General features: G+C 33.1%; 1 protein-coding gene across 4 annotated transcripts in view; it reads right to left on the bottom strand.

The window, feature by feature from the left end:
• Positions 1–1720: 1720 nt before the first annotated feature.
• Positions 1721–17011, bottom strand: part of LOC150095660 (protein GUCD1) — a 171438-nt gene continuing 156147 nt past the window's right edge. For all 4 annotated transcript variants that reach the window (XM_090409999.1, XM_090410000.1, XM_090409997.1 and 1 more), the window contains 2 exons: positions 15193–15267; positions 1721–2497 (listed from right to left, as the gene is read on the bottom strand). In XM_090409999.1, coding sequence (XP_090266125.1) covers positions 2406–2497; positions 15193–15267 — 167 coding nt within the window. In that variant the 3' untranslated portion in view covers positions 1721–2405. The remainder of the gene's footprint in view (positions 2498–15192; positions 15268–17011) is intronic.

The raw sequence follows: 17011 nt of genomic DNA, 5'->3' as shown, positions 1-17011 counted from the left end.
TGATTTAATTTTTCAAGGTTTTTATTTATTTATTTTTTTATTTTATTTTATTTTTTTTTTTTGTGTGTGTGAATAATCCCATCCAAAAAAGGTTAAACTTAGAGGACATTAGTATTCTTGGGTAGACTGAGGTTTATTTAATATCAGAACCTTGCTCTTGAGATCAAACATTGCACAAACATTACAAGCCTCTAGGAGTGCTTCAGGACTAAGTAACTTAACTCACACACCAGCCAGCCACTGAAATTATTCATCCATCTAAAGATATATATATTTACTTCTAGTCTCTTTTAACAAGTCTATCCCATCCATTTTGCTTTATTTTTAAATAAAATCTGAATTACTCAGCCAGCAATATAATAGATGCAATGCATTTGTGTGTGTGTGGCTTTTATCTACTTGTTCTAAATTATATTAATCAATAATTTGTGTGTACAGACTGAATTTTCCTAATCACAGAGTACTGTGATTGGGAAAAAAAACTGCCTAAAAGTTCTTAACTCAAAAATAATTAATGACTTCTCATCAGTTAACTCCTTTTCAAAATGCCATTTTCTACAACACACACATATATATCGGGCAAATATTCTGGGTGTGCTTTGTGTGATTCCTAAAATTAAACACAATATATTAATGCTTCATGAAGAGGACACTTTTTGATGCATAAATAAAGTGTAAACAAAAAATACCTGCTCATGAATTATTCATAGAAAATTTATATTTTTATTCAGTATTGTGCTTTGTTAGAGTATTGTTTGTTTGTTATATGTATATACGTTGTAACTTTAATCAAATAAGCTCTTATGTGACATAGCTTTGCTGAATCCACTGTTGTGTGTGGAAAATAGTCTTTTCATCTTTGTACCTGAAAGTGACACCCAGTCAGAGTAACTACTCATCCAAATCACAATCCAATTGATCTGCTATTAAATTTGATCGAAAGCATACTGATTTTTATAAAGCTGCAATATTTTAGAAAATAACATGCACAGTAATCGCTTACTGGTTGCCATATGAATTTAAAGATAGATGTTTAATAGTGCAAAATTAGTTCAAAGAAAATGCCTCCTTCAGAAATATTCTGCATATAGTAGACCTTTCAAAAGCTATTTATAAATATAAAAGTTTTCTTTTGATAGAGCATTGGCTATCCAAACAAGTTAGCTTTTGAACTGAACTAGAAAAAGAGGTTCAAACATTGGTGAAAATGTAAATGTGTTTTCAACAATGTTTAGTCAATGCATTCTCATTTTTGCATTTCCTTCATTATCACTAACTTTCAAATGCTACATGCTGTCAATGATAAAGAAACACATGTCATATTTCAATCTGTGGTTTATTTGAGAAAGGGAATGAAATGCTCATGGGAAAAATAAGTTCCATGGATTAATTGCAGCATATTTTTGACAGAAGTAAATGTACTTTATCTTATAAGCTGCTGTTGAATAATCCTATATTGCTTTCAAGTTAAATCCCTATCTAAATCCAATTATTCCCGATTTTGTAAATACAGTATACGTCCATTCTATATAATAAATTAAAGGAGACCATTCACTTTGTAGTAATTCAGCTCTTTAATTATGATCAATAATAAATTCTAGTGAAAGCTACAGGTAGTTATCATAGTACTTTAAGTACCATATTATATGTGACTAATACCTTAATTCAAAAGTCTGCATTGCTTACTTAACATACATGAATAGAACAAAAGGAAAATATGTACACTGAAACATACCATGTTTAATAAGGAAGTTATAGTCTATTTTAATAAAACTGTGACAAAAAATAAAAAGCATGAATTTGTCACAAGTGGCTGCTATTAGTAATTATATATATAATACTCAAGAACATCTTCCTGCCATTTTGGTTCTCAGCAGATATTAGTCAGAATAACAATCTGAATTTATGTAAATTGATGCCACATATCATGCTGAACTACATTCCTGATGTATTTGGCAGGAAGGGGTGGGGGGGAATCTAAACTAAGCCTGATTACTTACATTTATTTATTCATTATTCTGCTTTTCTTTATAAATAATTTAATCATATTACCTGACTCAATGAAAAGAACTATATGACTTAATTTCAAATATAAAGTTTGTTTTGGGCTTCATTTTACACATAAAATTTAACTTTTTTGCTGTAATTTCTAAAACAAATATTACAATTGGATTTCTAATATAAAGTCATGCACTATTTGGGAATAAATTGATTCGAAAATACAATGATCATGTTAAACAGCAATTTTTCTACAAACATGACCAAAGTCTTTATTTATCACAGATAAACACTACTACAATATTTATCAAAAAAGACCGATCTCAACTGTTTTTACTATATGATAATTCTACAGTGAAAATACCTGAATATTTTAAAGTTTAATGCTTTAACAGCCGTCACACAAATCAAGAGTGCTTATACACAAATATGATATCTTCATCAGTTCCAAAGCTCTTCCTTGCTAATTCAAATGCTTCAAATGGCATGCTGCAAACTCCTGCAATAGCAAACAATTGGAAGCTTTAATCCATAAATACCTATCACACAAAAGAGACCAATCTCTAAAGGCAATATTTTGAAATTTAATATGACAGAATGGATTCACTTAGAAACAATTTACAGGATTTATGAATGATATTTAGTTCAAATTTCATTTGCAATATATGAACAATACTCACTGCAATGTTATACATGTATTAATATATTTACATATGAATAATATATATATTGTAGTTGGATAGGAGAATGACTATCTGATAAATATGAGTAAGGGGAATAGTATCCTGGAAGAGGAAAATCACTAATAGTGTACTGCACAATCTGTTTTAGAATCATTAATGTTTAACTTATATTAATGATAATAGGACAGGTTTAAGTGGGGACATGCAGTTTTTAGAGACTATAAAGATGGTGGTGGTGGGGGGGGGTATAAGAAATGAAACAGATGTTGCTGCTTGCCAGTAGGATTTGAATGTGAGCACAGATGAGTGGAATTAATAATACACCAGTTGCAAATTGTAAGGTTTTGAAATCTCAAAGGTAGGGTTGGGATACTGGGTATTCAACTGCAAGGTTGAATTTAAGGACAAACAGTTGGGGATAACATAGGATTATAGCAATGATGAGGACATTTACATGTAGATAGAAATAAAGTGATTATATTTTACTGTACAAAGCATTGATCAGATCACATGGACCACATTGCACCGATTTGATTACCTGGTTTTTAAGGAAATGAGTAAAAACAGTGTTAAGGCTAATAGCATACTGGGTATGAGGACAATTGAGAGAATGTCATCTGCAGTGTGTAAATAGAAGGGATGATGTACATTGGTGAAGAATGTGTACAAGAATATTCGTAGGGGCGAGACTGACCCAGAATAAGAGGCCATGTCTGGAAATTATATAAGGAGGGTGAGAGTTTTTTTTTTTTGCATGGAATGCATAGCTTCATCATTTTCTTCATTCGTGAGTTACATTTCATGGAGTCCTGGTAATAATAAAAGCAGCTTTGAATGTCTTCTTTTTGTTTAAGACCCATAATCTATAAAGTACAACTTTCATATGTTGTATAATCCTATCCTTAAAACATTTCTTAGAACTGAAAAATTTTCAATCTACCTTCATCCTCTTTTTTTTTTATATGCCTTTTAAACTATTATAAACTTCGAGAACCAATCAAAGGAACCATTATACTCAAATTTGACAAATTTTTATCTTGAATAACTGGAATAAAAAAACCTTAAATTTTAATCCAAAACTATCTTTTTGACTAAGCTATACAGATGACATATGGAAAGACAGTTTTGTAATCCTTTCTACATAAAAATTTTGCACCTTAGAAAAAAATTAATTTTGAAATAGGAGCAGTATCATTTTTGGATATTTTCAATAAATTGAAACATAGTTCCCTATATCACAAACAAAACTATTCACAGACTGCTGTAAACATCATGCTGCAAGAGCCCATAAAATTTGCTCCTCAGAAGAATCACAAATAATTAATTTCTCCACAGACTTCCTAGTCCTTATATAAAATGGTACTTCTGAACTTGTATCAAAGCTTCTACGGAAATTCTAGTTCACACTACCCTCAAACTAATTAATTGTATTTACCCCTATCTTCTCCTAAAGACAATTTCTCTCTTCATTATTACTAATGAAGAGTTTATCAAGTGATAAACTCTTCATTAGTAATAATGAAGAGTTTATCTTCATTATTACTAATGCTGAAGAGGAAGATCAGTTAAAAAAAATATATTTCTGAATGCTAGAGCTATATTAAGCCTCAACATGGAATTGACACTGGGAATATCCTTTGGAACAATACCAAATTACTGCATAACAGTATAAATATTCATAAGGCATATTCCGGTAGTTGGACCACTTTTTTTTCTTTTTTTTTTTAATTTTATTAAGCTAAAAACACAATAAAAAAAAATAAAACCCGACAAGTTTCGTAAGTCGTTTGACTTGCATCTTCAGGGGTAAAAGGTAACTTAAAGTTTAAAACACAAAAAAGAGAAATTATTTAAAAATAGTTCATACTATGTTGTAGCCATCTGACTGTTAAAAAAATTAAAAAATCAGAATGCAGATTCAAAGCAGTGCTAAGTTTAAACAATGCTAGATGATACCACGTCCTGTTGTTCACGTTCATAATGTCTGAGGTATATTTTTTTTATCAAAGCTGACCAAACTTGGTGTAGAATTAAGCCTTGGTTTTTATTGCATTGTGTTAGAATTCTAAGCATGTTTGCAGCTTCTTTAAATTTCCTTATGTAAGATATGTTTGTTTTCTGCCAGAGTACATTGTAGCAGTGGTATGGAAAGCTAGACCTGATTTGTGTTCTCTTCTGTTTTTTGCACATCCTTTTGGTGTTCGTTCATGCGTATTTCCCCAGATCTTCCTGTCTGTCCTACTTAGCAGATGCTGCAAGAACAATAAATTTTATAAACACCTGGTTTTTTTAAAGAATGATGTGGAGGTTTCGGGGGATATAGAAATCTTGAAATTTTTTCCAGCGGCAGAAAGGCTACTTTGATGTTATGTTTGTTTAATAATTTAGCCATCTTGTCTGTAACATTCTTGATATATGGAAGCATGATAGCGTTTTTGAAATCTTGTTTCTGTGAGATGCTTGTAGGAAGTGTGTGGAGGATTTTTTGGATAGTCTTGAGTTCATAACAATTTTTTTTGAGTATCTGTGTTAATATTCTAATTCTTCATTTCTCTGTTTTTCTGTGCTGGAAATATAAGCTTTGTCCCTCAGGGTTTTTATTAGACCTATTTTTTGCGAAGGGTGGTAGTGCGAGGCCGCATTAAGAAATCTTCCTGTGTTGGTGGGTTTTCTATATATTGAGAAAGAAAGTTTATTATCTTTTTCATTGACTTCTAATAGGATGTCAAGAAAAGGAAGCTCTTCTTATTCTAAAGTAAATTTTATATTCTTATGTAAATTATTCAGGTAATCTTTGAAAGCAATGAGTTCGTCTGTTGTTCCTGGCCATATGATGAAAACATTGTTTACATAGCATAGCCAAATTTTTGGTTTTTTATGATAATTGATTAAAGCATTATTTTCAAAATTTTCCATAAATAGGTTAGCTAAAGCCAGAGAGAGGGAAGAGCCCATAACCAATCCTCCTTTTTGTTCCCAAAATTTGTCTTGATACATGAAAAAAAGTATTATTTATACAACGTTTATGAAGATCTACAATGTCCGGAGGAAAAAGGTCTTCCAGGAGATTCACGGTTTTGTTTCTTGGAACATTTGTAAATAGGCTGATAACATCCAAACTTTCTAAGATGTCTGAAGGTCCAATGTAAATATCTTTTACCTTCTCAATAAAATGTGTACTGTTCATGATGAAAGAAGATGTTTTTCCTGTGTAAGGTAAAATCATGTTGGTGAGATGTTTTGCTAAATTAGAGGTCGGAGAGTCTCTTCCATCCACTATTGGTCTTAAGGGAATACTTATGTTATGTATTTTTGGTACACCATAAATTCTTGGAACTAATGGATGTTTTGAATGTAGAGTTTTTTTAAGTTCTTCAGTCCAATTAGGCATCTTTTTAATTAGATCTTTGGTTTTATTGTGAGCGTTATGTGGGATCGCTGTCTAAAGGTCTATAGGTATTAGAATCTTCAAGAAGAGTTTTCATTTTATTGTTATAATCTTCAGAGTTCAAAAAAACACTATCATGCTTCCATATATCAAGAATGTTACAGACAAGATGGCTAAATTACTAAACAAACATAACATCAAAGTAGCCTTTCTGCCGCTGGAAAAAATTTCAAGATTTCTATATCCCCCGAAACCTCCACATCATCCTTTAAAAAAACCAGGTGTTTATAAAATGTATTGTTCTTGCGGCATCTGCTAAGTAGGACAGACAGGAAGATCTGGGGAAATATGCATGAACGAACACCAAAAGGATGTGCAAAACAGAAGAGAACACAAATCAGGTCTAGCTTTCCATACCACTTCCACTGGCTACAATGTACTTTGGCAGAAAACAAACATGTCTTACATAGAAAAAAACTGTTACATAAGGAAATTTAAAGCAGCTGCAAACATGCTTAGAATTCCAACACAATGCAATAAAAACCAAGGCTTAATTCTACACCAAGTTTGGTCAGCTTTGATAAAAAAATATACCTCAGACATTATGAACGTGAACAACAGGATGTAGTATCATCCGGCATTGTTTAAACTTAGCATTGCTTTGAATCTGCATTCTGATTTTTTAATTTTTTTAACAGTCAGACGGCTACAACTGTATATTCTCGTAGACAGATTTATACGTTGGTTATGCATTATTAAAACACTTAAGGAATTAAACAATGTAGTTAAGAATATAAATTAAATTATACTTTAATAAATATTTCTGATATTTCGGCAACGCCACATTGCTATCTTCTAAAGGAACTTACAAAAAAAAAAGGCACGTGCACATAGATACTACAACACAGTAACTGGGAATAAAGTGATGAAGCTATTGTTCTCCTAAAATTCCTGATGGTGCCCTCTAGCAGGCTAAGTAGGTATTCTTGGCCGTTGGGCTGAAGGTCTGCTGATGTAAGCCTCCGAAATTTGGGGCAGTCGCATACAACCAAATTTGTTAGGGTTTGGAGAATTTCTTAGGGCTGAGGCTGATTCCATAAATAGTCTTTCGAATTTGTATTTGCTACGGTGTATTACTGTAGCTTTCTTCCACCGTATTCTGTGATGTGTATCCAGAGCATGGTCTGCAAGACCAGAATGGCTGTACTTGAGAAAACAGATGTAGTCCTTGTGTTCAGAAATTCTGATATTTGCTGTCCTGCCTGTTTAGCCAAAGTAAGACAGTTTACAACTGCAAGGGACCTGGTATACACCAGGTAGGTCTAGGGGAAGTGGTTGGTCTTTAGTGGAGCGGATAAGGAATGCCAATTTTCTGTAAGGTCTGTAACAGGAGGTCAGGTCATGTTTTTTTTAAGATTTTGGTTTTTGGATTTTGATTTCCGAGGTGCCTTGGATGTAGGGAATGGTGATGGATTTAGAGTAATCCTTGTTGTGGAGGGGGGGGAGAAGGGATCTGTGGTTTGTAGGTTCTAATATTTTTTGGATTTTTTTGGGGGTAGTCATTGGCTGAAAAAGTGCTGAAGATGCGATTTAGTTCAGTGTTTAGGGCCAAGTCGTTTGAACAGATTAGTTTAGCCCTGTTGTATAGTGTTTTCACCACTCCATATTGTCGAGGGAGGGGGGATTGTTGGTTAATGTATCTGCCTGTATGGGTGGGTTTTCTGTAAACTGAGAAAACCAAGGTTCCATTAGGCTCTTGAGTGACTAGTGTGTCTAGGAAAGGGAGGCTGTTGTTTTCCTCTTTTTCCAGGGTGAACCTGATTCAGATTAGTTTAGCCCTGTTGTATAGTGTTTTCACCACTCCATATTGTTGAGGGGGGGGGATTGTTGGTTAATGTATCTGCCTGTATGGGTGGGTTTTCTGTAAACTGAGAAAACCAAGGTTCCATTAGGCTCTTGAGTGACTAGTGTGTCTAGGAAAGGGAGGCTGTTGTTTTCCTCTTTTTCCAGGGTGAACCTGATTCTTGGGTGTTGGTTGTTTAAGTGTGTTAAGGAGAGAAGTGTTTCAGAGCCATGTGGCCAAATAGCGAACACATCATCAACGTAGTGAAGCCATATGGTTTCCCGCTAGAGGGCACCATCAGGACTTTTAGGAGAACAATAACTTCATCACTTCATTCCGAGTTACTGTGTTGTAGTGCCTATGTGCATGTGCCTTTTTTTTGTAAGTTCCTTTAGAAGATGGCAACGTGATGTTGCCGAAATATCGGAAATATTTATTAAAGTATAATTTAATTTATATTCTTAACTACGTTGTTCAATTCCTTAAGTGTTTTAATAATACAACTGTATAGTATGAACTATTTTTGAATAATTTCTCTTTTTTGTGTTTTAAACTTTAAGTTACCTTTTACCCCTGAAGATGTAAGTCAAACGACTTATGAAACTTGTTGGATTTTCTTTCTTTAGTGTGTTTTTAGCTTAATAAAAAAAAATGTGGTCCATCTACCGGAATATGCCTTATGAACTTCTAAACCACAGAAACTTCCACTTACAAGTATAAATATTTATTCAAAGGAGGTGCTGAAGCATTGGTCATGCCGCAATCATAACAACTGTCTTTCAATTCTGAAAGTTCGAGAAATTGCAACCTTTAACTGTAAGGAGGTTTTTTTTTTTTCTGTAATAAATTATGCTCAATAGTGTTTATCCTAGCAAGTTTATATATATCAAAAAATATTTCCAATGTCTAGTTGTATTCAAATTTTTATTATTGTTCTTTTATCCACAATGAAGATCTTTTACAATATGTAAAAAGAAATATCTATAAATGTATTAATAGTTATTATTATGGTATACATGTTTCAAATAACTATACATTGTTTATATTCTTCAGGATAGATATTAATGGTTCTTTGTGTGTGTGTGTCTCCAGCTAAGTTGTGGATAAAGGTTGCTGGTATGATACGTGGTTTAAGAGCAATGTGAAGATAAATACAGGGTGTCCCAAAATTTACGCAAGAAGTAATTTTGATAGAAAACACAGGTTTTTAATTAAAGATTGTAATTTCTTATTGATTCATAAAGTATACAGTATAGGATTATGCATGGAATAGCATATCGGGTAAATGGCCTCCACGGCTTTGCTGGCACATACGCACTCTTTTGTCGAAATTTTCCATGACCGTTTTGCATAAATGTGGCTGAATTTCATTGATACAGCGCTCAATTTCCTCCTTCAAGGCATGGGTGGTCATGGGCTTGTTGGTATAAACCTTAGACTTCAAAAAAAACCCAAAGAAAAAAGTCCAACAGTGTTAAGTCACATGATCTGGGCGGCCAATTCTGATCACCAAAACAGGAAATTACACGACCAGGAAATGACTCATGCAGTAATTGAATTGTTTCTCGGGCTGTATGGCATGTGGCACACTCTTGTTGAAACCACATGTCATCCATATCTTGCAATTTAGGCACAAAAAACTGGATTATCATGTCCCGATAGCGAGCACCATTAACTGTTATTGCCTTACCAGCCGCATTTTTGAAGAAGAATGGACCGATGATGCCTCCAGCCCAAAATCCGCACCAAACAGTGACACGTTGTGGATGCATTTGTTTCTCAACCATGGTGGATTTTCTGAACCCCAAATGCGACAATTTTGTCGATTAACGAAGCCATCAAGATGAAAATGAGCCTCATCGCTGAAGATGATTTTGTTCGAAAAATAAGCATCCACTTGTTGTTGTTCCATAATCCATTCAACGAACTCTCTTCGCTGTGTGTGGTCAGTAGACTTCAGTTCTTGAGTCAATTGAACTTTGTAAGCATAAAGATGCAAATCTTTTGTGAGAATACGCTGTAGAGAGCTTCGCGAAATGCCCAATTCAAGACCACGATGCCAAATTGATGTTCCTGGACTCTCAGCAACACTCTCACGAACTGCTTCGATGTTTTCTGTTGAATGACTTGTTGAAGGACGGCCAGAGTGTACAAGATTACTAATTGATCCAGTGTCCTTGAATTTTTTAATTAATCTTTTCACAGTTGATGAAGTTAAATCACTATTCCGACCATATTTTGTACGAAAATTGCGAACTGTAGCTGCCAAACCTTCATTCTTTTTAAAATATTGCTCAACAATGAAAATGCGTTGTTCTTTTGTGTAACGCTCCATTTTTAATAACCCTGAATTGTCAGCTGTCACGCCGTCTTTTTTTTCTAGTTGGCAACACTTTACTGCACAAATGGCGCTAAATTTAAATCTTGCGTGAATTTTGGGACACCCTGTATTTAGCACTTTGGCTATCGTTTCAGATACAACATGAGAACAGTTTTGTTTGTATCATATCTTGTACATAAAAAGAAGGAAGAGGCATGTATTTAATCTATTTTACATGGGGTTGTAATAATTGGTTGATAAAAAAAAGCATGACATAAGAGTTCTGATGAATGATGACTGTCACTGAAAAAATAGCCTATAGGTCAGTATTTTAAGAACATTGCATTGGCTTTGCAATAGTGTGACTATTTATATATCTGCTGGTGTGTCTTAATTTTCTATAAGTGAGAAAAAAAAAAGGTAATGAACCATTTGCAAGATATATGACTAACATGCTTAGGAAAGGCAGAAGTTTAATATGTTTAATTGTGGCCATTTAAATGCATCTAAAAATGAATTTTAATATGTCTGGGTCATGGGACCAAATAACATCATCCATATTAGGTAGCCAGACTGAAGATATAGCTGATTGTGACAAGATCTTTACTCTAAAAGCATTCCATGTAGAAAATGGAGAAATTAATTATTTTACTTAGAAAGATTATGAACATGTCTGATTATTATTATTTTAATGGTAATCCCATAAATGACATTGTTCAGCCTATCATACATTATGTTAAAGATACCAAGCAATTTTAAACCTGGTTTTACTCCATTTTTCCCAAGTAAGCAAACAGACAAAATGTCAAGTTTGCGCCTGCAATTTATGCAAGACTAGCTGATCCTACAGGTAGTGCAAGACCAAGGCAACTCGTGGTAAAGGTGGAGCAAGCTCTGATCACTAATCTTAATATTTACCCTTAATGCCAAAACACATCTCCAAGAAGGGGATGTATGATGTTTTGTTGCAGGCGCAAACTTGACATTTTGTCTGTTTGCTTACTTGGGAAAAATGGAGTAAAACCAGGTTTAAAAGTGCTTGGTATCTTTAACATAACTATACCCAAGTTAAAAATACTTTCTACTATCATACATTAGTATTGTGGATAGGTTGACACTGGATATGAAGACCTGTCGATAAGTATCTTCCTCATTTTTAAGTCATGTAGGAAAAGTTGTATCATTTCTAGTACAAAATAAATGAAAAGAATTATAAAAACAGAAAAAACTCATGTAAAAACTTTATTAACGTCATCCACCTAGATTGTACAATCTTCCCAAAGTTCATAAACCAGATATTCCATTAAGACCAGTCATAGACTGAATAGGATGTCCCACTTACAAGATTTATAAATTTTTATCTAATTTACTTACTACTTAAACTAGAATAACTGCTACTTATATAAAAAAAAGGCTTTGGATTTTAAAAATAAAATTTCTGATCTTCATCTAGATCAGGGGTTGCCAAACTTCTTTGACCCTCGACCTCTTCAAGAGTTTCTTGACTTTTTTTATCGACCCCCTCTATTTTACTATTATGTAATTATAATAGGACAAGCAAAAAAGATGCTTATGTGAGTTTTTAGATTGTTTATTTTATAGTTACAGTGTTTATTGTATGTATAATATAGTATATATTATTATATTGGCTTGACGTCTTCTTAACATTACATATTTGATAGGATGGACAATTTACTAGCGTTGTCAATGTGAAGGGTGTGCTTCGTTGCCAGGCGGGAACCACCGGCATCTGTTTATTGATAAATACGTTATTTTAGCCTACTTGATTGGCTTCCGTAACTATTTTTCATGACTTTTCTCCATCTCACAGGTCCTATTCATGTCACTGTTCCCACGATTCACTCTTAATTATGTTGTCATTCAGGATGGAGGTAATCCAAGTTAACTGAATTAAATATTACCCGTAGATTGATGTCTTATATTTTTCTATCGACCCCTAACAATATTATATCAACCACTTTGGCGACCACTGATCTAGATGCTTCAGATATTAGTTTAGATTACATGTATCCTTGTTTACTAATATTCCTTTATTTGACCCAAATGAATTACTTCAAAAATTTCCTTCAGCTATTGTTAAACTATTCGATTTTGTAATACATTCTGGTTATTTTTCCTTTAAAAACAAATTGAAAGAACAGCCATGGGTTCTTCCTTCAATTTCTCCTACTATTGCCAACTTCTTCATGGGACACTTTGAACAGCATTTAACCTACATACTGGTACAGATATGTGGATGATATTTTTGCAATGGCTCTTCCTCTGAGCTACAGCAGTTTCTCTCTAAATTAAATGCACTTCATCCTTGAATCCAGTTCACCTTAGAAGAAGTAAATAAACAATTAGTCATTTTAGATCTTCTAATTCATGTCAACCAATTTTCAGTTTTTTGGAAGAAGACTCATGCAGGCTGTTATATCCATGCTGAATCTTATTACCATCCTAGTCAAAAGGCTGGAATCATTAATACTTTAGTACATTGTGTCCATTCTTTATGTTCTTCAAGTTATCTCTTCTACCCAAGAAGTACAATTTTGCTTTCTTCAAACTGATTGAGTCTTCCCCTGTCCATTGTGGGTTTCAGAAAAACCCACAATGGACTATTTGAATTTATTCTGTTCATTTTCTATTGGTGATAATTTTCCTGGGTTCTGCAAGGTGCAGATATTCACTGTTGCCAAATATAGGAGTCTGTTTCAAAGACCACACAGCAAATATCACAATTGGTCTCTTTGGGTTGAGGCAGTTATGTCAGCTTCAATAAAATACTAGCCAGTCTATAAGTCTTAATACATTACTCCTTTGCTATATCTACCTACAATTTAGGTAAGGCAGTAACCCAAGGTGAGAAACAATACATCAGATTCGCATTTCCTCAAATCTAGATGTTATGCTTATACTGGTAATGCTTGGTTGTCAAAGCTCCCTTTTGAAGGCAGGATTAACATGTGACTGACAAAGGATATATATACATACGCACACACACACTGTGTATTATCAGTCTATTAAGAACCCATTAAAAACTTTATGTATATAAATTACTTTTTTAAAAAATCATATGTTTCAGCTAGATAACACAGTATAAACTATGTTATGTTTCAGTCTCTAGAATAAACATGCTAACATCTAGATGATAACTATTGTTTACATGCAAGTATATCGCTTCACTTTTGAATGTATACTCTTTTACTCTGATTCTATATGAGACATGATAAAATATTTGTGCAGAAATATATTTAATTATTAAACTAATTTCTATTTTCATTTTACATATAACTTATGCAAGTATGCTTTTTGTGATCCAAATTCTATAAAGTCTGTGGCTGTGATTATCAAAATCCAAAGATACACAACTTTCTCATTTTTTCTCTTGAAATTTTATAATTCACTGACTTGGTTGGCTACCCTGAGAACAAACAGTCTTTGCTAAATGAGGATTTTATACAGATTTACACAATACTATACCTTTAGTGACCAACTGTAGGATTACGGTCATTAAAGGCAGCCAAACGGTATTATAGGACTAGCCAGATCAAGTGATGAATATTATGTAAATTACTTCAAAATATAGTAGTGGATATATATATAAATTAATGGATGCAAAATAATATGTGAAGTATAAGGATGGATTCCTAAATATTTCAAAAATATACAGATGCATTTTCTAATCTTTAGACAGCAATGAGTCCAGTATCTACTGCACTGCCTTCTTTTTCTTATGCAAACATTTTAAGGTATTTAACACACAGCTTCACTCAAAGGCCTGTGTAGGTCAGTGGATGTAACCCATCCTCTACACTAGGCTGCCTAAAGATAGACTTAAGTTCAAGTCTAGTTGCGACTGGAGGAATTTTTTCTAAGCTTTTCTTCAACTGTTCCTGAGTCAGTCAATCTCTGTCATGGGCAAACAGGTTTTTTCCTCCTGGAAATGGGTTTTTCATCCCATAAACTCAAGAAAATCAACCATAGAAACCACCTTATTTCAGACAATAACACACCCTGTTAGGATTAGGTACCAAGAGATGGCAGCACTTGTCTCTTCACTGGTTGCTGCTTATAATTAGCAATAGTCAGGGGTAAGCTATCACTGATTGGCTACTGGTGGAGATTAAACTGCCCACTCAGTCTCCAAAAGCTAGATAGGGTTAAAAGGTCTTACCTATTCCCTATAAGGGAATAAAAGGAGTTAGTTGGTTATTATAGCTTCACTCAAAATCTAGATAATTTTCTGATAAAATTTTTAGTGAATGGAACACCTGACTGAGATGATTGGGTAATATCTATGTTGTTAAAATTCTCTTCCTTGATGTATATTCTTGATCTGTTAATTCTTGTAATTCCTTGATAAGGAGGTCATTGTAGCTATCTAATAATGCCCGAATGTCTGGAGCATCTTCAATCAAATTTAGTTAATGCATCATATTTACAAGCTCATTCCTAACAGCATCACTCTTGAATTGTAATCCAGACCTACCTACCTACTGGGCCATACTTTTTTTTTTTCCCAAACAGTGCTAAAGCAGTGTTGCTATACTTCCATCCATGCTTTTCAACATGTAATAACTTTTAGAAAAAAATTTAATCAACATTTGATTGCCATTAAAAAGAATTATAAATTTTGGGCAATTATGCCATAACAAGGTATTGTTTTCAGAAGTAACAAAGTGAGGTATATCTGCATCATGCTGGTCTTTGAAACCATTTTGTTCCATTCACTTCAGTTTTCAAGACAGTGATTGTTACTTACTTCAGTGGTATCCTGTCTTGGGCATCCTACAAATGATTTTGCTTTTTTTTTTTTTTTTTTTGTTTAATTTTTCCTTTGAAAATTTAATTCACAGACAGTACTCATCCTGGATTAAATACTGAAATATATAAATTATTAACTGTAAAGAATGGATTGGCAAGATGCTTAAAAAAAACTGAAGCAGCTACTTACTGTCCACAACAGATGGATTCCTATATATAAATTTTCTCTTTGGCAGATCATATCCACATAAAACTATGTAGTGCCCTAATAGAACAACCAGATACCACTTTACTTACAAATTAATTATTTTAGAAGAACAAATAATGAAAGTGATTACTTCAAATAAATTTAAGATTAAAAAAAAAAAGTATTATACATTTTATAGGAAGTATTTCTAAAGAATCTTTCTTTTATTTATACTTTTCAAAATATAAACCACGTTGATCTGAGTGAAATATATATTTTATCACTAAAAGAATAATGTACAAAAGAAATTGCATTAGATTACTATAAATGTTATTATAGTAAATTCATCCACCCTAAATTCATCCAGAATCTTTATAACTCAATTCTCCATGCAAAAACTGAAGGCTCATACTCTTACTTGAAGCACCTTAATGGTTTCCAGAGATAGTTTCTTGTTCATATTTTTATTCCTTTCATCCTTTGAAACATCCTTCTTATATCTAGCTAGTAAGCTCTTCTCAATAACTTATGTCTTGTTCATATCATCCCTTGTCTTCTCACATACCAAGATCTGCAATTACTCCCCCCCAATCTGTCCACAAACCTATATTTCACAGCCTTAGAATATCTTACATGCCTCGGCACACTTTTCTAAGCTTACCACAATTATGAAAACTAAATAACCAAATCTGTGCAAAGCAGTCCCTTTTATTGATTCAAGTGTAACATGAGAAACTGAATTTCTGGATTGTCTTTATCACCCTATCCTCACTCTACTATCTGCTCAAAGATCCCTGATCCCTTACTATAAGAAGCAGAAGAGGCAAATGTTGAGATGAATGAACAATATCATCTTTTAAGTGGCACTTCTGATATTAAAAACATGAATGTGTAGACACAAGAAATATTTAGTAATATTCTAATGTACATAACTAAATGGTTCAATCTGAAGTTTACATAGTTGTTTACATAGCAGTTAGAATTGAAGGAAGTACAGGAAGATGGTTTTATATTAAATCTGGTGCAGACAAGGATTTACATTATCCCCTCTGTTATTTATTATCTATATGGATCACATTATGAAGGAAAGTGGTATTAAACCCGATATCAAAATTGGAGATGTTAATCTCAGCTCTTTACTCTACGCAGATGATGTTATACTTCTAAATAAATCTTCTACAAGTCTGCAAGATTCCCTGACTAAATTGAATAACTCTTGTAACAGATTTAGTATGATGGTTAGCAATAACAGGACAAAGACAATAAAAATAGGCAGAAGCATTGAAAATATCACGAGTAAAACATTTCAGCTACTTAGGCACGATTTTTAGTGAAGATGGTAAATTAAACATGAAAATAGACAACAGAATCATCAAAGCTGGAATGGTAGGAAGTCAACTGAATAAATTTATATGGAATAAGAGAAATTAGTCAAAACACTAAATTAGCTGTATACAAGAATTATAAACATGTTAACATAAGAATATTTTAATATTTGCTAAATATTTCAGTGTGAAACTAATAGACTATCCTCAGTGGCTTGATAGGAACAGTTTTTACAGAGATAGTCTGTTAGTTTCAGACTGAAATATTTGGCAAACATTAAAATATTTTGTGTTAACGTGTTTTTAATTCTTAATTTAATGTCACAAGTGTCTCTCAAGAATAGCTGTATACTAGATAGTCTTCAAACCAATTTTAACCTATGGATCTGAGAGCTGGGTTAGAAATAAAACACTTGACCAAAGGCTAGAGACTATCAGTGGCAATGTCATATTAAAAACGAGGATATTAGGAAAGAAGTTAATATTGTTAGCATCCA

Source organism: Typopeltis vanoorti, chromosome 20 (assembly GCF_054136105.1).
Source record: "Typopeltis vanoorti isolate ZY-2024b chromosome 20, IOZ_Tvanoo_1.0, whole genome shotgun sequence".
Taxonomy (NCBI): Eukaryota; Metazoa; Arthropoda; class Arachnida; order Uropygi; family Thelyphonidae; genus Typopeltis; species Typopeltis vanoorti.
Note: the sequence above shows the minus strand (reverse complement) of the source record. Positions and strands in the feature narration are given on the sequence as shown.